The sequence below is a fragment of the Anser cygnoides genome, chromosome 34 (assembly GCF_040182565.1).
Source record: "Anser cygnoides isolate HZ-2024a breed goose chromosome 34, Taihu_goose_T2T_genome, whole genome shotgun sequence".
NCBI lineage: Eukaryota > Metazoa > Chordata > Aves > Anseriformes > Anatidae > Anser > Anser cygnoides.
The window spans coordinates 130,274-153,304 of record NC_089906.1 but is presented as its reverse complement, the minus strand read 5'-3'; the positions used below and the strand labels follow the sequence as shown (position 1 = coordinate 153,304).

Here is a 23,031-nt window from a genome sequence, read left to right as displayed (position 1 = left end):
GCCTGGGCTGCGCCCCGCCCCCCCCCCCCAATGTGCCTGGGCTCTGCCCACCCTGGTGCCCCCCCCCAGGGTCACAGGGTGGGGGACACGAAGCCACCAGGAGCCACCAGGGTGTCCCCCACCCAACGGGGGGCGCGGGGGGCCACCGCGTCCCCCCCATGGTGCCAAAGCCCCCCCCCCCCTCCACTGCCACCCCCTCCCCCCCGCGGTGTCCCCGCTGTCCCCACGGTGCTGCTGGCTCTGCCACCCTGCGAATGTCTGTCCATAAGGGAGGGGTCTTTTTTGGGGGGGTGGGGGGGGGCACGGGGTGTTTGGGGGGGGGTCCCCCCCCATGGTGTCATTGTCACTTAATAAAGTAATTTAATGGAGGCTGGGCCTTGTAAAATGGCATTTATTGGGGACAACAAACGGGGGGGGGGGAACACAACAAATGGGGGGAGGGACAAGGTGGGGGGGGGGTCCCGGTGGGGGTCCCTGTGGGGGGTCCCGGCCCTTCAGTCGTCCTTGAGCCCCCCGAAGACGGAGGAGGGCACCCGCTTCTGCTCCAGCTGCACCTCTGGGGGGGGGCACAGGGGGGTCAGGGCACCTCTGTCCCCTCCCCTTGTCCCCCCCCCCGCTGTGCTGTGTCCCTGCCCCCCCCAGCAGCACGATGTCCCCATCCCCATGTCCCCGTGTCCCCCTGTCCCCCTGTCCCCCGTCCCTGTGTCCCCCCGTCCCCCCCGTCCCCACGTCCCCCCGTCCCCCTGTCCCCCCGTCCCCCTGTCCCCCTGTCCCCCTGTCCCCAAACCCCTGTCCCCTGTCCCCAAGCCCCCGTCCCCTGCCCCCCCGGTACCGTCGGGCTCGGGCTCGTCCTCGTCCCCCAGGTCGATCTCGTCGGGGTTCCCCTGCTGGGAGAGCGCGGCCAGGGCCTCCCGCGGGCCCTCGGCCCTGTGGGCGCCGTCAGCACCCATGGGTGGGGGCACCCAGGGGTGGGGGGGGGGATGGGGTGGCAGCACCCGCCTCGCCAAGGGGACCCTGGGGTGGGGAGGGGACAGGGGACCACGGGGGTGGCGCAGGGACAGCACCCAAGGGACCTCGTCCTGGGCACAATGGGTGACAGCCCTGGGACGCTGGGGGGGAAGGGGGGTCTCGGGGAGGTGACACCCAGGGAGGTGACGGGGGGTGGGGGGAGGTCCCGGGGGGCACCCACCTGACGAAGAGCACCCTGTCCTTGGGGCGGGGGCGTCGCGCTGCGCCTCGGCCGCCAGCTGCTCGGCGCGCTGCTCCAGCAGCTTCATGTCGTCCAGCCCGCTCTGCCCCGGCGCCAGGTCCGACACTGCGCCCGCGGCACCGCCGCGTCACCGCCGCGTCACCGCCGCGTCGCCGCGTGTCCCCAGCGCCCCCGGTCCCCTCCGTCCCCGTGCCCCTGCCCTCCCGGGTCCCCTCCATCCCCTCGTCCCCTCCGTCCCACATCCCGCGTCCCCGTGTCCCCCATGTCCCCTCCGTCCGCACCTCCCCTGTCCCCACGTCCCCTCCATCCCCGTGTCCCCTGCAGCCCCATGGCCACGGGTGCTCCCTGAACCCCCACGGATGCTCCCCAGTGCCCCACGGGTGCTCCCCAATGCCCCACAGATGCCCCCAGCCCCCACAGGTGCCCCCTTCTGCCCCACATATTCTCCCCAATGCCCCACAGGTAACCCCCAACGCCCTACAGGTGCTCCCTTCTGCCCCACGGGTGCTCCCTGGACCCCCATGGGTGCTCCCCACTCCCCCATAGGTGCCCCCAGCCCCCCATAAGCGTCCCCTGCTGCCCCCCAGCTGCTCCCCAACACCCCGTAGATGCCCCCAGCCCCACGCAGGTGCCCCCAGCCCCCAGAGGCGCCCCCTTCTGCCCCCCAGCTGCTCCCCAAGTACCCCCCGGGGCGCTCCCCACCCCCGCGGCCGCCCCAGCACCCCTGGGTGCCCCCGCTGACCGGTGCCGGTGGCGTTGCTGTAGACCTTGAGCATCTGGGAGGCCATGAAGTTGACCTGGGTGTTGTAGGTGGCCTGGACGCTGCGCTTGATGCGCAGCATCTCGCGGATCGTGTCCTCGTTGCCGTGGCGGATCTCAAAGTCCTTCCACGTCTGCCAGAAGTTGGCCGTGATCTGCGGGGGGTGGGGGGGACACCGTGAGGCCACCGTGAGGGGGGACACTGGTGGCACCCTGAGGTCTCGGGGACACTGGTGGCACTGGTGGCCTCAGGGACATTGGTGGCACCGTGAGACCTTGGGGACATGGGTGGCACTGGGTGACAACCTCAGCGGGTGCCCCCCTGCCCCAGTGGGTGCCATTTCGTCACCCTGGGTGCCCCCCACCCACCGGGTGCCCCCCCCCCCCACCGGGTGCCCCCCCTGCCCATGGGGTGCTCACGCGGGGGTCGCAGATCTGGGAGCAGTAGGTGTAGATGGCGCGCGCCCGGTCCACCTCGCCCAGCTTGCACTCCATGTCGGCGAAGCGCAGGCACATCTCGCGCGCCTGCTCGTCCCCCAGCACCTGCACCCATGGGTGCCCCCCTCAGTGCCAGGCACCGCGACCCCACCCCACGGGACCCCCCACCACCGCCACCTTGTCCCCCACGCCACGTCCCCACGTCCCCCCATGCCATGTCCCCACTTCCCTGTGTCCCCCCCACGCCACGTCCCCGTGTCCCCATGTCCCCCATGCCCATATTCCCACTGTCCCCCCCCGCCATGTCCCCGTGTCCCTCCATGCTATGTCCCCACGCCCTCTACCCACGTCCCCACGTCCTTACGGCCTCTACCCACGGCCCCTGGCACTTGTCCCCCTCCGCCCCGTGCCACATTCCCATGTCCCCACGTCCCATCTCCATGTCCCCATGGCCCCCACATCCCCCCACGCCATGTCCCCATGTCCCCATTGTCCCCCATGCCCACATCCCCCCTTCCCCGTGTCCCCATGTCCCATTCCCAAGTCCCCCCACACCCCCACGCCACGTCCCCATGTCCCGTGCCCACGTCCCCATGTCCCCCCACACCCCCACGCCACGTCCCCATGCCCCACACCCCCATCCCCATGTCCCCGTGTCCCACTCCCAAGTCCCCCCATACCCCCACGCCATGTCCCCATGTCCCCATGTCCCCCCACGTCCCCCCCCCAGCCCCCCCGCCACATCCTCATGCCCCCCACCCCCCGCACCTCGATGGCCTTCTCGTAGATGGGCCGGGTGTGGGTGACGCCGTAGAGCTCGGCGGCGCGCTTGATGTAGATGTTGAACATGTCGCGCTGCTCGGCCGGCAGCACCGCGCGCGTGGCGCGCTCGTACACGGCCATGGCGTGCCGCGCCAGCCCGAACTCCTCCTCCAGCTTGGCGTACAGCAGGTAGATGGCTGCGGGCACCGCGGCTCCGTGGGGGCACTGCGGCCTGCCCCACGGCCAGCCCCATAGCCTGACCTACAGCCTGCCCCACGGCCAGCCCCATAGCCTGACCCAGGGCCTGCCCCACGGCCAGCCCCATAGCCTGACCTACAGCCTGCCCCATGGCCTGCCCCATAGCCTGACCTACAGCCTGCCCCACGGCCTTCTCCATAGCCTGCCCCACAGCCCGCCCCATAGCCTGCCCCACAGCCAGCCCCACAGCCTGCCCCATGGCCTGCCCCATAGCCTGACCCAGGGCCTGCCCCACGGCCTGCCCCACAGCCTGCCCCATGGCCTGCCCCATGGCCAGCCCCACAGCCTGCCCCATGGCCTGCCTCATAGCCCTGCCCCACGGCCTGCCCCATAGCCTGACCTACAGCCTGCCCCACGGCCAGCCCCATGGCCTGCCCCACGGCCTGCCCCACAGCCTGCCCCACAACCACCCCATGCCCTAACCCCATACCTACCCCTAACCTACCCCATGCCCTGCCCAACACCCTACCCCACAACCACCCCCTGCCCCCCAGCCCCACAACCACCCCAGCCCATCCCCAGCCCCACAGCCACCCCCTGCCCCCCCAGCCCCCCCGCTCCCCGTCGCCCTACTCTTGGCGTATTTCTGGGGGCAGCCGTCCAGCGCCTGCTCGAAGAGGTCCCGCGCCCGCTCCAGCTTGCGGCCCCCGTAGCGGGCGACGAACTTGGTGAGGTAGGTGTGCCACACGTCCGCCACGTTGGGCCAGCGGAACAGCGCGATGCCGCGCTCGTACGCCTGGGGGGCACGGGGGGACCCCCGGCACCATCACCGGACTGGGGTCTCCCCCATGGTGTGCCCGGAGCCCTCCCGGTGGTGGCCCCGCAGCGTTCCCAATACCCCACAGGTGGTGGCAGGGTCCCTATAGGGTCCCTATGGGGTCCCTATGGGGTCCCTATGGGATCCTTATGGGGTCCTCAGGGCCACACAGGTGGTGGCAGGGTCCCTATGGAGTCCCTATAAGGTCCCTATGGGGGCCCTAAGGTGGCCCCAGGACCCTACAGGTATGTGTGGGGGTCTCTATGGGGTCCTCAGGGCCCCACAGGTGGTAGCAGGGTCCCTACATCGTCCCTATGGGGTCCCTATGGGGTGCTCAGGGCCCTCCAGGTGGTGGCGGGGTCCCTATGGGGTCCCTACGGGGTCCCTACATGGTCCCTATGGGGTCCTCAGGGCCCTACAGGTGGTGGCAGGGTCCCTATGGGGTCCCTGTGGGGTCCCTATGGGGTTCCCATGGGATCCTTATGGGGCCCTCAGGGCCCCACAGGTGGTAGCAGGGTCCCTACGTCGTCCCTATGGGGTCCCTATGGGGTCCCTACGGGGTCCTCAGGGCCCTCCAGGTGCTGGCAGGGTCCCTGTGCGGTCCCTATGGGGTCCCTGGGACCCTAAAGGTGGTGGCGGGGTCCCTATGGGGTCCCCAGCCCCCTACGGGTGGTGGCGGTGTCCCCAAGGTGCCCCCAGCGCCCCCTGCTGGTCCCCGCCCCGTCCCCGTGGTGTCCCCAGCTCCCACCCCGTGACCGCAGGCTCCCCGCGGCGCCCCTGCCGCCCACCCCACGGCGTCCCCGAGGTCCCCGGGGTGTCCCCGGGGCGTCCCCGGGGTGCCCCCACCTTGAAGCTCTCCTCGAAGTAGCCGCGCTCCTCCAGGAAGAGCCCGTAGTTGATGACGATCTGCGGGGTGGCGATGCGCAGGTCCAGGATGCGCTCGTACACCGCCTTGGTCGACTGGGGACAGCGGGGACAGCGGGGACAGCGGGGACAGCGGGGACATCAGGGACAGCGGAGCCTCAGGGGACATCGGGGACAGCGGGGGATATTGGGGACAGTGGGGACAATGGGGGGATATTGGGGACAGCGGGGACAGTGGGGACAGCAGGGGGACGTGGGGGATTAATGGGGACATCGGGGACTAACGGGGACATCGGGGACAAGGCGGGGGTCCCACACTGGTCCTTGACAGCTGGGGGGGGGGCTGTGAGGGTATTGGGGACCCCCCGGCATTTTGGGGGTCCGGGGGGGGGTCCCAGGACCCCCAGCCTGACCCGGTGACCCCGGGGGGGGTCCCAAGGTGCCCCCCGTGTCGTGGTGCCCCCCCCACCTGCAAGGTGCCGGGGGGGGCCCAGATTCTCCAACCCAACCTGGGGCTCCCACGATCCCCAACCCAACCCAGGCGTCCCGGGGGGTCCCAGGACCCCCACCCCGACCCGGTGGCCCTGGGGGGTCCCAAGGTGCCCCCGTGTCGTGGCGCCCCCACCTGGAAGGTGCCCAGGCTCTCCTCCAGGTCTGCCAGCATGGCCCAGACGCGCAGGGACTTGTAGAGGCGGTTCTGCACCGGCTCCGAGCTGTCGAAGTACTCGGCCCGCCGGGCGGGCAGCGCCGTGGCTTTCTGCGGGGGGGGGGCGATTTTAAACCGGGGGGGGGGGGCACACGGGGGTCCCCGTGCCCCCCCCGAGGTCCTGAGCCCCCCCAGGGTCCTGAGCCCCCCCATACCCACAGGACGGCCTCGTGGTGGCCGTGGCGCAGCTCCCGGGGGGGACGTTGGAATTGGGGGGGGGATTTTGGATTGGGGGGCGGCTTTGGGGCTGGGGGGGGATTTTGGAATTGGGGGGCGTTGCGGATTGGGGGGGGTCCCCGTGGCCCCCCCTCTGGGATCCTGAGCCCCCCAAGGACCCGCAGGACACACAGGGTGGCCGTGGCGCAGCTCCCAGGGGGGACGTTGGAATCGGGGGGGGGATTTCAGATTGGGGGGGGGGCTTTGGGGCTGGGGGGGGGTCGTGGACTTGGGGGGGTCCCCGTGCCCCCCCCGTACCCGCAGCACGCTGAGGGCGGCCTGGTGGTGGCCGTGGCGCAGCTCCAGCTCGCCGCGCTCGCACCAGACGGCGGCGAGGTCGGGCACCTGCCGGAAGCGCACCCGCGTGGCGCGGCTCAGGATGGCGCGGGCCTGGGGGGGGCACGGGGGGGGGGGCACAGCGTCAGGGGGGCGGGGGGACACGGGGGGGACACGGGGGGGGGACACGGGGACGTGGGGGGGGGCGTGGGGGGGCCGGGGGGTGGGAAACGGGGATGGGGTTGGGGACACGGGGACAGGGGTTGGGGATAGGGGGGGACAGGGGGGACAGCGTCGGGGGCGTGGGGACACGGGGAGGGGATGCAGGGACATGGGGGGGGGCGTGGGGACACGGGGGGGCGTGGGGCCATGGGAAATGGGGGTGGGGGTTGGGACACGGGGACAGAGGGGGACAGGCAGGGGGACACGGGGGGGACACAAGGGGAGGGGTTGGGGACACGGGGGGGGGACACGAGGGGACAGGGCGGGGGCGCGGGGGACACCCAGGTGTCCCCAGCCCCCGAGGTGTCCCCAGCCCCCGAGGTGCCCCCGTGCCCCCAGCCCCCCGTGCCCCCAGCCCCCGAGGTGCCCCCCGTGCCCCCAGCACCCCCCGGTGACACGGGGGTGCCCCCCCCCGGTGACGGCCCCCCTCACGTCGTCCAGCTGCCCGTTGTCCTCGTAGAAGCGGGCGAAGGCCACCCAGAGGCTGTGGGGGCGCCCGGTGGCCTTCAGGGGGTCCACGGTGCGCACGGCCTGCGTGTAGGTGCTGATGATCTGGGGGGGCACGGGGGGGGGACATGGGGACGGGGGGGGACACGTCAGGCCCCGCACTGTCCCCGCTGTCCCCGGTACCCCCCCCGCTGTCCCCGGTAGCCCCCAGCCCCCTGTCCCCATTGATCCCCCCAATGTCCCCAGTACCCCCCCACCCCGATGTCCCCCCCAATGTCCCCCCACCCCAATGCTCCACGCCGCTGTCCCCAATGTCCCCCCATCCCCAATGTCCCCCCCATCCCCAGTGTCCCCCCCATCCCCAATGTCCCCCCCATCCCCAGTGTCCCCCCTCCATCGCCAGTGTCCCCCCAACGCAACTGTCCCCAATGTCCCCAGTGTCCCCCCCACCCCAACGTCCCCCCTGCCCCCAGTGTCCCCAACACCCCACCCCATTGTCCCCAGTGTCCCCCCACCCCAATGTCCCCCCCACCCCAATGTCCCCATGTCCCCAATGTCCCCACGTCCCCCCATGCCCCCGCCACCCCGCTGTCCCCATCACCCCCAGTGTCCCCATGTCCCCATCACCCCCCTGTCCCCAGTGTCCCCAGTGTCCCCAATGTCCCCGTGCCCCCCATGCCCCCCACCTGCTCGGGGTGCCCGTGGTGCAGGCGCACGCGCTTGTGCCACTCGTGCACGTTGTGGGGGTTCTGGCACTGTGCCCCCACCCCAGTGTCCCCATGTCCCCATCACCCCCCTGTCCCCAATGTCCCCGTGTCCCCGTGCCCCCCCATGCCCCCCACCTGCTCGGGGTGCCCGTGGTGCAGGCGCACGCGCTTGTGCCACTCGTGCACGTTGTGGGGGTTCTGGCGCAGCAGCACGCTGTTGAGCAGCAGCGGGCGCCGCCCCACCAGGCGCTCCAGGCGCGCCAGCCGCAGCTCCAGGTCCACCTCGCCTGGGGGGGGTGTCAGGGGGGACGGGACCCCCGTGGGGGCAGGATCCCCCCAGGGGGATGGGACCCCCGGGAGCCCCCAGCGCGCCCCCCCCCCCCCGATGGGATCCCCCAGGGGCAGGGGGAAAGCAGGGGGGGATGGGGGGCACCTGGGCGGGGGATGTGACCCCCCCCCCAAAGGATGGGGCCCCCCCAGGGGATGGGATAGGGTGCGAGGGACCCCGGGGACCCCCGGGGACCCCCATAGGGTGTGAGGGACCCCCAGGGACCCCCAGAGGGTGTGAGGGACCCACGGGGACCCCCAAAGGACCCCCAGGACCCCCTCAGAACCCCCCAGGGCCCCCTATAGGACCCCTCAGGCCCCCCAGGACCCCATAGGACCCCCAGGACCCCCAGGACCCCCAGGGCCCCCCAGGGCCCCCATAGGACCCCCAGACCCTCTCAGGGCCCCCCAGGACACCCAGGAACCCCCTCCAAGGCCCCCCATGGGACCCCCAAAGACCCCCCATAGGACCCCCAGAGACCACCCCCAAGGACCCCCAGAGACACCCCCCAAGGACCCCCAGGGAGCCCCATAGGATGAGAGGGCCCCCAGAGACCCCCATAGGACCCCCAGACCCCCTCAGACCCCCCAGGGACCCCCAGACCCCCCCAGGGCCCCCCATAGGACCCCCAGACCCCCCAGGACCCCCCATAGGACCCTCAGAAACCCCCCCCAGGACCCCCAGACTCCCTCAGGGCCCCCATAGGACCCCCAGACCCCCTCAGACCCTCCCCAGGGACCCCCATAGGACCCCCAGACCCCCTCAGGCCCCCCCAGACGCCCCCCGGCCCCCCAGACCCCCAGACCCCCCCGGCCCCCCCAGCCCCCCCGGCCCCCCCAGACCCCCAGACCCCCCAGGCCCCCCCCCAGGCCCCCCGGCCCCTCACCGTCCTCGCCGAGCCCCGGGGGGCCCGCTCTCCATGCGGGCGGCGATGAGGCTCTCCTCGAAGTGCGCGTAGCTGTCGAACACCTGGCTGAAGTCCCGCACCGTGGGCACCGTCTGCACCGCCTCCTCGTACACGTCCCGCGCCTGCCGCACCCCGGGACGGCACCGCGTCACCGCGGGGGGCACCGGGACGGGGACGGGGTGGGATGGGATGGGGACAGGACGGGGATGGGGCTGGGATGGGGACAGGACGGGGATGGGGCTGGGATGGGGACAGGACGGGGATGGGGCTGGGATGGGGACAGGACGGGGATGGGGCTGGGATGGGGACAGGACGGGGATGGGGCTGGGATGGGGACGGGGCGGGGATGGGGCTGGGATGGGGACAGGACGGGGATGGGGCTGGGATGGGGACGGGGACAGGACGGGGACAGGGCTGGGATGGGGACGGGGCGGGGATGGGGACGGGGTGGGGATGGGGACGGGGACAGGACGGGGATGGGGACAAGGACGGGGACAGGACGGGGACGGGGGTGGCACAGGGATGGGGTCAGGATGAGAACAGGGGTGGCACAGGGACGGGGACAGGACACGGATGGAGACAGGGACGGGGCTGGGATGGGGACAGGGACGGGGACAGGACAAGGACAGGGGTGGCACAGGGATGGGGACAGGACGGGGACAGGGATGGGGACAGGACGGGGACAGGGATGGGGACAGGACGGGGATGGGGACGGCACAGGGACAGGGACAGGATGAGGACAGGGGTGGCACAGGGATGGGGACAGGACGGGGACAGGGACAGGACGGGGACAGGGATGGGGACAGGACGGGAATGGGGACGGCACAGGGACAGGGACAGGATGAGGACAGGGGTGGCACAGGGATGGGGACAGGGATGGGGACAGGACGGGGATGGGAACGGGGATGGGGGTGGCACACGGACAGGGATGGGGATGGCACCGGGACAGGGCAGGGACAAGATGAGGACAGGGACAGGACGGGGACCGCACGGGGATAGGGATGGCACGGGGACAGGGATGGGAAAAGGACAGGGACAGGATGGGGACAGCTCAGGGACAGGAACAGCGTGGGGACAGCATGGGGACAGGACGGCGACTGGGATGGGGACAGGGATGGGATGGGGACAGGGACGGAGATGGCACGGGGACAGGATAGGAATGGGGACAGGGATGGCACAGGGAGGGGACAGCGTGGGGACAGGGAGGGGATGGGGACAGGGACAGCTTAGGGACAGGGGGGCACAGGGAGAGGGACGGGGACAGCACGGGGACAGCGATGGCACAGGGACAGGGACAGGATGGGGATGGGGGGCACAGGGACGGGGACGGCATGGGGACAAGGGACAGGATGGGGACAGCTCAGGGACAGGGGTGGCACGGGGATGGGGACAGGGACGGGACAGGAACGGGGACACCACGGGGACAGGGACGGGACAGAACAGGGACGAGGTGGGGACGTGACGGGGGACAGCACGGAGACAAGGTAGGGACGGGACAATTTGGGGACAATTTGGGGACAATTTGGGGACAGGACAGGGCTGGCCCCAGGTGGCGCGGGGACAAGGGACGGGGGCCGCGGGTGCTCTGGTGGGGGGGAGGCACGGTGGCCCTACGGTGACACGGGGACAAGGGACAGGGGACGGCGACGTCCCTGGCGCGGCACCGGGGGACAGAGCGCGGCAGGGGGGCAGGCAGCAGGGTGAGGGGATACGGCGGGGTGTGGGGGGGGTGTGGGGGGGGTGGGGGTGTCCCCGGGGTGCCCCCGGGCGTCCCCGAGGCGCCACCTTCTCGAAGTGCCCGCTGCGGATGTAGCAGTCGGCCAGGGCGCACCAGAGGCGCCCCAGGTGGTCGGTGAAGCGCCGCAGCCCCCCGGATGATGGCCCCCGCGTCCAGCGAGCGCACGCGCTCGGGGTGCTGCGAGATCAGCTCGCACAGCTCCTGCCACAGCTGGGGGGGCACAAATGTAAGGGGGGGGCACGGAGAACCGCACGGACCCCCCCAACCCCCACCGGAGATGCTGGGGGGCAGCGGCGCCCGTAAGAGACCCCCCAGCACCCGCAGCACCCACCCGTGTCCGGAGGGGCCCCCCAGCACCCATGGGAGCCTCCCAGGCCCCTCAGAACCCCCCGGGACCCCCAGGACACCCCAAGGACTTCCCTGGAACCCCCACGACCCCCAGCCCCTCAGAACCCCCCAGGACCCCCCTGGGACCCCCAGGACTCCTCTGAGACCCCCAAGGACCCCCCCCCCAGACCCCTCAGAACCCCCCGGGTCCCCAGGACCCGCCAGGCCCCTCAGAACACCCCCAGCCCCTGAGAACCCCCTGGGACCCCCCCCCAGACCCCCCAGGACTCCCCTGAGACCCCCAGGGACCCCCTCAAACCCCTCAGAACCCCCCAGCCCTCCCCAAGCCCCTCAGAACCCCCAGGCCCCCGAGAACCCCCCAGGATCCCCCAGGACCCCCAGGACTCCCCCGGGACCCCCAGAACCACCTCAGAACCCCCCAGGACCCCCAGAACCACCTCAGAACCCCCCAGACTCCCCCAGGACCCCCTGAGGCCCCTCAGACCCCCCCCCAAGATCCCCAGCCCCCCCCGGCCCCCCGCCCCCACCTGGTACTTGGACTTGCCCTCGGCGGACACGAAGCGCTCGTCGTTGACCAGGGCGGCCAGGCGCAGCGCCGCCTCGTCCAGGCGCCCCACGGAGCGCAGGTACTGCACGTACTGCTCCGCGCCCTCGGGGCACAGCTGGGGGACGGGGGGACACCGTGGGGACACCGCGGGGACACCACGGGGACGTGGGGACACCACGGGGACACCGCGGGGACACCCCAAAGACACCATGGGGATGTGGGAACACCAGGGAGACACCACAGGGACACCACGGGGACATGGGGATACCATGGGGACACCGAGGGGACATGGGGACACCGCGCGGACACCGAGGGGACATGGGGACACCATGGGGACACCGTGGGGACACCGCAGGGACACCCCAAAGACACCATGGGGATGTGGGAACACCAGAGAGACACCACGGGGACGTGGGGATACCGTGGGGACACCGAGGGGACATGGGGACACCACGGGGACTTCACGGGGACATGGGAACACCGTGGGGACACCGTGGGGACACCGCAGGGACACCCCAAAGACACCATAGCGATGTGGGAACACCAGGGAGACACCACAGGGACACCATGGGGACGTGGGGACATTGTGGGGACACCGAGGGGACATGGGGACACCGTGGGGACACCGTGGGGACACCATGGGGACACCGTGGGGACATGGGGACATGGTGGGGACACCACAGAGACACCACGGGAGCCATGGGGGCACCGTGGGGACACCGTGGGGACACCGCGGGGTCGTGGGGACACCACAGGGACACCGCAAGGACACCACGGGGTCGTGGGGACACCGTGGGGACACCGCAGGGACACCACAGGGACGTGGGGACACCGGAGGGACACCGGAGGGACACCCCCAGCACCGGTGGCACCTCCCTGCCCCCTGTCCCCTCCGTCCCTGCACCCCGTCCTTCCTGCCACCCTGCTCCCACCTCCCTGTCCCGCGGGGGCACCCCCATTGGGTGCCCCCGGGTGCCACTGGGTGTCCCCAGGTACCAATGGGTGCCACCAAACGCCACTAGGTGACATTGGGTGCCATTGGGTGTCCCCAAGTACCACCGGGTGCCATTGGGTGTCCCCAGGTACCACTGGGTGCCACCAGACGCCACCAGGTAACACGGGGCACCACTGGGTGCCACCACATGCCATCGGGTGCCCTTGGGTGCCCTTGGGTGCCCCCGGTGCCCCGGGGCGCCCCCGTACCTTGAGGTAGCGGCGGTAGACGCGCACGGCGGTCTCGGGCAGGGGGTAGAGGCGCACGAAGCGCAGGTAGAGCGGCCACAGGCGGTGGTGCTGGGTGATGGGCAGCGCCCGCAGCGCCCGGTCGAAGGTGCGGCGCGTGCGCGTGATGCGGCCCTGCCCCACCAGGAACTGGCAGTAGTCCAGCCAGATACGGGGCATCTGCGGGGCGGGCACGGGGCGGTTATGGGGCGGTTACGGGGCGGTTACAGGGGACCAGGGGGGCAGCCGGGGGGCTGGGAACGGACTTACGGGGCAGTGGAGCGGGTTATGGGGGCGTTTGTGGGGCCGGGGGTAAAGACACAGGGCAGTAGAAGGGGGTATGGGGGCAGTTACAGGGCGGTCAGTGGGGTTAGGGGGGCATTTGTGGGGCTGGGGGTAAAGATATGGGGCAGTAGAAGGGGGTATGGGGGCATTTCTGGGGCTGGGGGTAGAGATATGGGGGAGTAGAAGGGGGTATGGGGTCAGTTATAGGGTGGGCTGTGGGGTTATGGAGACATTTATGGGGCTGGGGGTAAAGATACGGGGCAGTAGAAGGGGGTATGGGGGCATTTGTGGGGCTGGGGGTAAAGATATGGGGCAGTGGAAGGGGGTATGGGGGCAGTTAGAGGGCGGGCTGTGGGGTTACGGGGGCATTTGTGAGGCTGGGGGTAAAGATATGGGGCAGTAGAAGGGGATATGGGGGCAGTTATAGGGTGGGCTGTGGGGTTATGGGGGCATTTGTGGGGCTGGGGGTAAAGATATGGGGCAGTAGAAGGGGATATCGGGGAGTTATAGGGCGGGCTGTGGGGTTATGGGGGCATTTGTGGGGCTGGGGGTAAAGATACGGGGCAGTGGAAGGGGGTATGGGGGCATTTGTGGGGCTGTGGGTAAAGATACGGGGCAGTAGAAGCGGATATGGGGGCAGTTAGAGGGCGGGCTGTGGGGTTATAGAGACATTTGTGGGGCTGACAGTAAAGATATGGGGCAGAAAAGGATACAGGGGCAGTTATAGGGCGGGCGGTGGGGTTATGGGGGAATAAATGGGGTGCAGGAGCGGTTGGGGGCTGCCCGTGGAAATACGGGGCAAAAAAGGGATCTGGGGCACTTATAGGGCAGTAGATGAGGTCGGGGGAGCGTTTTGGGGGCTGGCAATGGAGGTGTGGGGCAGCAGGAAGAGATAGGGAGCAGTTATGGGGCAGTGGGCAGGGTTATGGGGGCGTGTGTGGGGCTGGGGACGGAGACGGGGCAGTACGAGGGGGCACGGGAAGGTTGTGGGGACAGAGCGGCTCTGGGTGCGGGTGTGGGGCAGGACCGGGGGCTGTGGGGGCGGCTGGGGGCTGGGGGGCAGCTACGGGGCAGCAGGAGGAGGTTACGGCGGGGATCATGGGACACGGAAAGGGCTATGGGGCAGTTATGGGGCGGCTATGGGGCGGCTATGGGGCAGGGAACAGGGCTATGGGGTGGCTATGGGGCGGCTACGGGGCAGGAGCAGAGCGTGGGGGCACCTAAAGGACGCCGTGCCCCCGCGTCCCCTCCCCGCCCCCATCGCCGTCCCTCCCCGTGTCCCCCCGCCCCCCGCCCCCCGCGCCCCCCACCTTGTGCATGAAGACGAGGGCGCGCTCGTGGCAGTTGTTGGCCTCCTCGTAGGCGGGGTCGGTGACGCACTTGAACCTCACCTGGCGCCGCCGCAGCTTCAGGTAGGCGTACCACAGCTTGTAGCTGCGGGGGCGCCCGGGGTGCCCCCGTCAGCACCCGCCGGGCACCCACGGGTGCCCCCGCGCGCCCACCGGCCCCCAGAGGCCCCCCCCCGGGGTGCTCCGAGGACGGCCGGGAGCAGCCGAGCGGGGCCGGCAGCACCCAAGGGTGCCCTGAGCCACCCCCCCGGCAGCACCCAAGGGTGCCCCAACTCCTGACCAGCAGCACCCAAGGGTGCCCTGAGGCCCCCCCCCCCGGCAGCACCCAAGGGTGCCCTGAGCCCTGACTAGCAGCACCCAGGGGTGCCCCAACCCCTGACCAGCAGCACCCAAGGGTGCCCTGAGCCCCCTCCCAGCAGCACCCAAGGGTGCCCCAACCCCTGACCAGCAGCACCCAAGGGTGCCCTGAGCCCCCCGGCAGCACCCAAGGGTGCCCTGAGCCCCCCCGGCAGCACCCAAGGGTGCCCCAACCCCTGACCAGCAGCACCCAAGGGTGCCCTGAGCCCCCCGGCAGCACCCAAGGGTGCCCTGAGCCCTGACTAGAAGCACCCAAGGGTGCCCTGAGCCCCCCTGGCAGCACCCAGGGGTGCCCCAACCCCTGACCAGCAGCACACAAGGGTGCCCTGAACCCCCTCCCGGCAGCACCCAAGGGTGCCCTGACCCCTGACCAGCAGCACCCAAGGGTGCCCTGAGCCCCCTATCCCGGCAGCACCCAGAGGTGCCCCGACCCTGACCCCTGACCTGCAGCACCCAGGGGTGCCCTGCCCGTGCCCCGCCCCCAGCAGCACCCAAGGGTGCCCCGCCCTACCCCCAGCCCACCCCCAGCAGTGGTCCCACCCCCAAAGCCCCGCCCCTCAGAGCCCTTCTCCTTCCTTAGCCCCGCCCCCTTTAGCCCCACCCCTTTAGCCCCGCCCACCGCCTGGCCCCGCCCCTCGATGCCCCGCCCACCGACATGCCCCTCCCACTCCTAGGCCCCGCCCACTGCCTGGCCCCGCCCCCTTTAGCCTCTCCCCTCTCCGTTAGCCCCACGCAACCCTTAATCCCCCCGCCCCCACCCTTGGCCCCGCCCCCCGAGGCCCCGCCCCCTCCACATGAGGCCCCGCCCCCTCCCCTTGGCCCCGCCCCCTCCCCGTGGCCCCACCCCCTCCCCTTTGGCCCCGCCCCCTCCCCGTGGCCCCACCCCCTCCCCTTTGGCCCCGCCCCCTCCCCGTGGCCCCGCCCCCTCCCCGTGGCCCCGCCCCCTCCCCGTGGCCCCGCCCCCTCCCCGTGGCCCCGCCCCCTCCCCGTGGCCCCGCCCCCTCCCCGTGGCCCCGCCCACCTGCCGGGCAGCTCCCGCAGCGCCCTCTCGTGCAGGAGGTTGAGGCGGGCCCGCGGCGCCCCCTGGCGCGCCCGCAGGTAGCGCAGCCACCCCCGCACCGAGAAGGGGTCGCGCAGCAGCTGCTCCTCGTGGGGCACGTCCGCCTCGTCCTGGGGGGCAAAAAGGGTGAGGGGGGTTATGGGGGCGTTATGGGGGGTTATGGGGTCGGGGGGTCATGGGGGGTCATGGGGGTAATGGGGGTAACAAGTATAGGGGGATATGGGGGGCAGGGGGCAGCAGCTGCTCCTCGTGGGGCACGTCCGCCTCGTCCTGGGGGGCAATGGGGGGGCAACGGGGGGCAAAAAGGGTTGGGGGGGTTATGGGGGGGTTATGGGGTCGGGGGGTCATGGGGGGGTTATGGGGGTAATGGGGGTTACAGGTACAGGGGGATATGGGGGGCAGGGGGCAGCAGCTGCTCCTTGTGGGGCACGTCTGCCTCGTCCTTGGGGGGCAACGGGGGGCAAAAAGGGTGAGGGGGGCTTCGGGGGGGGGTTATGGGGGGGTTATGGGGTCGGGGGGTCATGGGGGGGTTATGGGGGTAATGGGGGTAACAGGTATAGGGGAATATGGGGGGCAGGGGGCAGCAGCTGCTCCTCGTGGGGCACGTCCGCCTCGTCCTGGGGGGCAATGGGGGGGCAACAGGGGGGCAAAAAGGGTTGGGGGGTTATGGGGGGGTTATAGGGTCAGGGGGGTCATGGGGGGTCACGGGGATATAGGGGGCTCAGGGGCTACGGGGAGTGTGGGGTCAGGGGGGCATTGGGGGGGATAGGGGGGCAGCAGCTGCTCCCGGTGGGGGACGTTCGCCTCGTCCTGGGGGGGCAACGGGGGGCAAAAAGGGTTGGGGGGTTACAGGGGGGTTATGTGGGGGTTATGGGGTCGGGGGGTCATGGGGGGGTCAGGGGGTACAGGGGTGCGGGGTCACGAGGGTTATGGGGGTTACGGGGGTCATGGGGCACATCCGCCCCCTCCTGGGGGGGGGGGGAAACGGGGGAGTAGGCAGGGTTGGGGGGGTCATGGGGGAATTGGGGGGATTTGGGGCCGGGGGGGTCATGGGGGGGGTGGGGGGGCTACGGGGGGCAGGGGGAGGGGCGGGGGGGACATCGGGGCGGGGGGGGCACGGGGCGGGGGCGCTTTGGGGCCGGGGGGGACCGGGACCGCCCCCCCACTCACGAAGCGCAGCTCGGCCCGCGCAGGCCCCGGCTCCGCCCCGGGCCCCGGCTCCGGTTCTTGCTCCATGCCCGGCTCCTCTTCCGGTCCCGGTTCCGGTTCCCGCTCCGGTTCCGGCCCCTCTCCCGGTTCCGCTTCCGGTCCCGGCCCCGGTTCCGGTTCCGGCCCCGCTCCCTCCGGCACCTCCATCGCCGCCACCGCCGCGGCCTCCGCCGCCATTGCTGGGCGCCGCGCGCTGACGTCACTTCCTCCTCCGCCACCCCCTCCCTCCTCAGCGCGCATTTTCATTGGCTCTCCCTCCCGCCCGTCGCGCCGCTCGGACCCCGCCCCTTCCGCTCCGGCAGCCAATGGGGGGCGGGGGGCGGGGCCGGCGGAGCCATGGGGGTGAAGCTGGAGGTCTTCCGGGTGAGGGGGGCGGGGGGCAAATGGGGGCGGGGGGGGCATTTGGGGGGGGTCTGGGGGCTTTGGGGGGCCGGGGGGGCCGGGGGTCCTGTGGGGGTGTTTGCGGGGGCCTGGGGGGATTTTGGGGGGTTATGGGGGGGGGATTTGGGGGGCTCTGGGGGTATTGGGGGGTACGGGGGGATTTGGGGGGCCCTGGGGGAGTTTGGGGGGCTCTGGGGGTCCGGGGGGGGGCCTGTGGGGGCATTTGGGGGGGTTATGGGGGGATTTGGGGGGGTTATCGGGGTTTTGGGGGGCTATGGGGGTATTTGGGGGGCTTTTGGGGGTATTTGGGGGGTCTGGAGGGGTTTGGGGGGCTGTGGGGGTATTTGGGGGGGGTCTGGGGGTATTTGGGGGCATTTGGGGGGGGCTGGGGGGTATTTGGGGGGTACAGGGGGCAAGGGGGGGGGTTATGGGGGGGCTATGGGGGTGCGGGGGGGGAATATGGGGGGGGGTTGGGGGGGGGTTACGGGGGGAAAAGGGGTGGCCGAGGGGGTATTTGGGGGGGGGGTGGGGGGGGGCCGCGGGGGGCGGTGCTGACGGGGTGCCCCCCCCCCCCCCAGATGCTGCTGTACCTCTCCTTCCCCGTGGGCGTGTTCTGGGTGTCCAACCAGGCGCAGTACTTCGAGCGCTTCGTCGTGCGCCGCAAGGTGGGGGGCACCCAGGGGTGGGGGGGCACCCAAGGGGGGGGGGTACCCATGGGTGGGGAGGGGTACCCCGGGGGGGCAAGGGGCACCCGGGGAGGGGCTGGGGGCACCCAATGGGTGCTGAGGGGGCTCCGGGAGGGGCTGGGGACTCCCACGGGGGGCACCCGTGGGTGGAGGGGGCACCTAAGGGTGGGGGGGGGTACAAGGGGGCACCCATGGGTGCTGAGTGGGTTACAAGGGGGCTCCCACAGGGGCTGGGGGCTCCCATGGGGGTTGGGGGGTGGGGGGCACCCAAGGGTGTTGTTGGGAGGGGATGGGGGAGGGTTCCTGGGTGCCCCCACCCATGGGTGCTGACACCTTTTGTCCCCCCCCCCAGCGGGAGATCTTCCCTCCGGACAACCCTGAGCGGGTGAGACGTGGCCCCGGTGTCCCCAGGGTGCCCGCCCCATGGCCCCATCCCCCCCCCCAGCAGGGCCCCCAGCACCCATGGGTGCCCAGTGTTCCATCACACCCCCCACGTTGTGCCCCTGTGCCCCCCCAGCACCCATGGGTGCCTGGTGTCCCATCCCTCTCCTTGTTCCTGTCTGCATGTCCCCAGCACCCATGGGTGCCCTTTATCCCACCCACCCCATGTCCCCCTGTCCCCCCCCCAGCACCCAAGGGTGCCCGGTGTCCCATCCCCGTGTCCCCCTGTCCCCCCACCCCCCCAGCACCCATGGGTGCCCAGTGTCCCGTTACCCCCCCCATTGTCACTCTCTCCCCCCACCCCCAACACCCTTGGGTGCCTGGTATCCCATCCCCATATCCCCCCGCCCCCAGCACCCATGGGTGCCCGGCGTCCCCATCCCCGTGTCCCCCTGTCCCCCCACCCCCCCCCCAGCACCCATGGGTGCCCGGTGTCCCACCCCCGCCCGCTGTCCCCAGAGGCGCGCGGTGGCGGAGCTGAAGCAGCGGGTGCAGCGGCTGCAGGAGGAGCGGGCGCTGCGGGGGCCCCGCACCTAGGGGACGCCCCGGGGACACCCCGGGGACACCCCGGGGACACCCTGGGGACACCGCAAGGACCTTGGGGACACCTCGGGGACACCCTGGGGACACCGCGAGGACGCTTCAGGGACGCCGGGAGGAGCTGGAGGCACCTTGGGGATGTTGCGGGGACGCCACGAGGACACTGTGAGGGACCTGGGGACACCTTGGGGACACCCTGGGGACACCCCAGGGACACCGTGAGGAGCTGGGGACACCCTGGGGACACTTCGAGGACACCTTGGGGACGCTTTGGGGACACCGTGAGGATGTGGGGGCACCGTGAGGACTTGGGGACACCTTGGGGACGCTGTGAGGTTGTGGGGACACCGTGAGGACGCCCTGGGGACACCTTGGGGACACTTTGGGGACCCTGCGAGGGCACCTTGGGGACACGGCAAGGGCTTGGGGGCACCTCGGGGCCACCCTGGTGATGCCACGAGGAGCTGGGGACACTTTGGGGACACTTTGGGGACACCTTGGGGGTGCCGTGAGGATGTGGGGACACCGTGAGGACGCCCTGGGGACACCCTGGGGACACCCTGGGGACTCCTCGGGGACACCTTGGGGACTCCTCGGGGATACCTTGGGGACACTCTGGGGACACCCCGGGGACACCCTGGGGACACCCTGGGGACACCTCAGGACACCCTGGGGACACCCTGGGGACACCCTGGGGACACCCTGGGGACACCTCAGGACACCCTGGGGACACGCTCGGGGACACCTTGGGGACACGGCAAGGATTTGGGGACACCCCAGGACACCTTGGGGACACCCCAGGACACCCTGGGGACACCCCGGGGACGCTGCCGGGATCTGGGGACACCCTGGGGACACCGCGGCCCGTCCTGGGGACACCGCTGCGTGGGGGGGGGGGCGGACACACGGGGGGGGACACGGGGCTGTCACCGTGCCCGGGGGGGGGCCCTAAAGCGATGGGGGGGGGTCAGGGTGATGGGGGGGGGGGGCAAGTGACGGGGGGGGGGTCCCCAAAGTGACGGGGATGTCCCCAAAGTGATGGGGGGTCCTCAAAGTGACGGGGGGGCTCCCTTGGCCCGTCCCCGGTGCCCCCCCCACATCCCCGGCGCCCCCCCGGGATCCCCAGCTCCACGGACACCCAGCGACATCGAGAGCTCGGGGGGGGTTTATTGGGGGGGGGTTTATTGGGGGGGGGCGGTTATTTCGGGGGGGTTATTGGGGGGGGGGGGGGGAGGTCGTCGAGGGGGGTCACACGGCGGGGGGGGGGGGCGGCGACGCCTCGGGGACGCGGTGGCTCCGGGGGCTTCACTTCTGTGGGGACAGCGGGGGGTGGCACCGGGGGGGGGCGCCATCTGGGTGCCCCCCCCGGAAAAAAACTCCCTGCCCCCCCGCCATGGGGCTGCCCCCCCCCCAAAAAAAAACAACCCTTAGGGCCTCCCATTGAGCTGTGCCCCCCCCCGGACTGTGCCCCCCTCCCAATAAAACTGTGCCCCCCCCCTAAAGCTGAGCGCTGTTATTTCCCCCCCATTTTCCCAATGGGGCTGTGCCCCCCTGCTGTGCCCCCCCCCGCTGTGCCCCCCACGGCCATAACCCCCCCAAGTTCCCCCCCCCCGAATCCCCTCCCGGCCCCCCCAGCCCCCATTTTCCTAACGGGGCCGTGCCCCCCCACTGTACCCCCCCCCATATTCCCCCCCCGGACTCCCCCAGTGCCCCCCCACCTCAGAACCGCCCCCCCCATTCCCCTAATGGGACCGTGCCCCCCCCCCGTGCCCCCCCCATATTCTCCCCCCGTCCCCCCCCCCCCCCCCCCATTTATCCCCCCCCCATCCCCCCCCCAGGGCCATTCCCCCCCCCCCCAGACCCCCCTCCATCCCCCCCACCCCCCCCTCCTCCCCCAGCCCCCCGGCCCCCGGCCCCCCGGTGCCCCCCCCATTTCCGTACCGGGGGGCCGCGGGGGGGCCCCCGAAGCCCGGCAGCCGCCCCACCCCCAGGCGCTGCTGGTCCAGCCGCCGGCCCTGGCTGTGCGCCACCAGCTCCAGCAGCGCCGCCAGCTCGGGGGGGCCTCCCTGGGGGGGGGGCACCGCTGGGACACGGAGCCCCCCCCCGAAACCCCCCTTTATCCCCGAGCCCCCCCGGCCCCAATTCCCCCCCTTGTCCCCATTGCCCCCAGTTCCCTGATACCCCCCCCCCCCCAGTGTCGTGTCCCCCCAGCCCCAATTCCCCCCCCCCATTCTCAGTGCCCCCCAGACCCCCCGTCCCCAATTCCCCCCCAACCCCAATTCCCCCCCTTATTCCCAGTGCCCCCCAATGTCCCCCTCGTGGCCCCCCATCCCCAACACCCCCCAGTGCCCCCCGTGCCCCCCCCCTCACCGGCGCCCCCCAATGCCCCCCATCCCAATCCCCCCTACGTCCCCCCCGTCCCCCCCCCCCATCCCCATCCCCCCCAGTGGCCCCCCATCCCCAACACCCCCCGCAATGCCCCCCCGGCCCCAATTCCCCCCCCCCCATTCTCAGTGCCCCCCCCAGACCCCCCCTTGTCCCCAATGCCCCCCCCGGCCCTAATTCCCCCCCCCCTTATTCCCAGTGCCCCCCACCCCGGATCCCCCCCAATGCCCCTCCCCGCCCCCCCCATCCCCAACACCCCCCGTGCCCCCCGTGCCCCCCCCATCCCCAACACCCCCCCCCGTGCCCCCCCCCCCCCACCGGCGCCCCCCCCACACCCCCCCGGCCCCAATCCTCCCCGCCCCCCCACCCCCAACGCCCCCCCCGTGCCCCCCGTGCCCCCCCCACCCCCAACACCCCCCCCGTGCCCCCCCCCGCTCACCGGCGCCCCCCCAGGCTGCAGCGCTGCTCGTCCATGCGGGCGCCCTGCACGGAGCTGAGCAGCGAGAAGAAGCCCTCCTGCTCCGGGGACCCCCCGCCTCGGGGCACCCCCCGCGCCCGGGGACCCCCCTGCAACGGGGGGGGGCGCTGCGGTGAGGCCCCCCCCGCACCCGTGGGAGCACCCGCGAGCGGGTGGCCCCCCCCCCCCCGCAAAGGACCCCACAAAGTGCCCCCAGAAATCGGTGCCCCCCCCCAGAAATTGACCCCCCCCCGAAATTGGCACCCCCCACTAAAAAGGTGCCCCTCCCCCCCAATTGGTGCCCCCCCCCATATCCCCAATGTGGGTGTCCCCCCCACTCCCCACCCATGGGTGCCCCCCTCCAAATCTGTCCCCCACCTACGGTGTGTGTGTGTCCCCCCCCAAAACTGGTGCCCCCACCCATGGGCGCCCCCACAAATAGGTGCTCCCCCCCCGTAACCCCAATGTGGGTGCCCCCCACCCATGGGTGCCCCCACAAACAGGTGCCCCCACCCATGGGTGCCCCCACAAATTGGTGCCCCCCCCATACCCCCACCCATGGGTGCCCCCACAAACAGGTGCCCCCCGCACCCATGGGTGCCCCCACAAACAGGTGCACACCCCCCCATACTCCCCACCCATGGGTGCCCCCACAAATTGGTGCCCCCCCATACCCCCACCCATGGGTGCCCCCACAAACAGGTGCCCCCCCCATGGGTGCCCCCACAAAGAGGTGCAACCCCCCCATACCCCCACCCATGGGTGCCCCCACAAATAGGTGCCCCCCCCCGTAACCCCAATGTGGGTGCCCCCCACCCATGGGCGCCCCCACAAATAGGTGCGCCCCCCCCAATACTCCCCACCCATGGGTGCCCCCACAAATTGGTGCCCCCCCATACCCCCACCCATGGGCGCCCCCACAAATAGGTGCGCCCCCCCCCCAATACTCCCCACCCATGGGTGCCCCCACAAATTACTGCCCCCCATACCCGCACCCATGGGTGCCCCCCACCCATGGGTGCCCCCAGCGCCCCTCACCCCCGCAGGCGCCGTCCCCTCCGAGCCCCCGGCGCGGCCATGCTGGGTGCTGCCACCCGCGCCCGCGCGGCGCCTTATAACCCCCCTAAGCCGGATCAGCCGGGGGGAGCGTGGGCGGGCAGGGGGGCACCC

At 71.8% G+C, this 23,031-nt stretch overlaps 3 protein-coding genes across 3 annotated transcripts; 1 reads left to right on the top strand and 2 right to left on the bottom strand.

The window, feature by feature from the left end:
* Positions 1–451: 451 nt before the first annotated feature.
* XAB2 (XPA binding protein 2) lies at positions 452–17,166 on the bottom strand. The gene is given in 22 exon segments (XM_066986454.1): positions 452–556; positions 833–927; positions 1,190–1,223; positions 1,226–1,315; positions 1,953–2,124; positions 2,390–2,512; positions 3,176–3,366; positions 4,001–4,163; positions 5,031–5,144; positions 5,674–5,805; positions 6,229–6,360; positions 6,901–7,020; positions 7,758–7,909; positions 8,837–8,862; positions 8,864–8,979; positions 10,643–10,730; positions 10,732–10,805; positions 11,471–11,605; positions 12,694–12,891; positions 14,307–14,430; positions 15,724–15,872; positions 16,933–17,166. Coding segments are annotated over 22 exon segments (2,706 nt in total). The 5' UTR covers positions 17,149–17,166; the 3' UTR covers positions 452–494.
* Positions 17,167–17,168: 2 nt separating this feature from the next.
* Positions 17,169–19,908, top strand: PET100 (PET100 cytochrome c oxidase chaperone). The gene is made up of 4 exons (XM_066986455.1): positions 17,169–17,334; positions 17,931–18,017; positions 18,391–18,423; positions 18,939–19,908. The coding sequence occupies exons 1-4, from the start codon at positions 17,308–17,310 to the stop codon at positions 19,014–19,016; spliced, it is 225 nt and encodes a 74-aa protein (XP_066842556.1). The 5' UTR covers positions 17,169–17,307; the 3' UTR covers positions 19,017–19,908.
* Positions 19,909–19,945: 37 nt separating this feature from the next.
* PCP2 (Purkinje cell protein 2) lies at positions 19,946–22,877 on the bottom strand. The gene is given in 4 exon segments (XM_066986388.1): positions 19,946–19,967; positions 20,961–21,085; positions 21,819–21,971; positions 22,851–22,877. Coding segments are annotated over 4 exon segments (327 nt in total).
* Between the last annotated feature and the right edge of the window lie 154 nt (positions 22,878–23,031).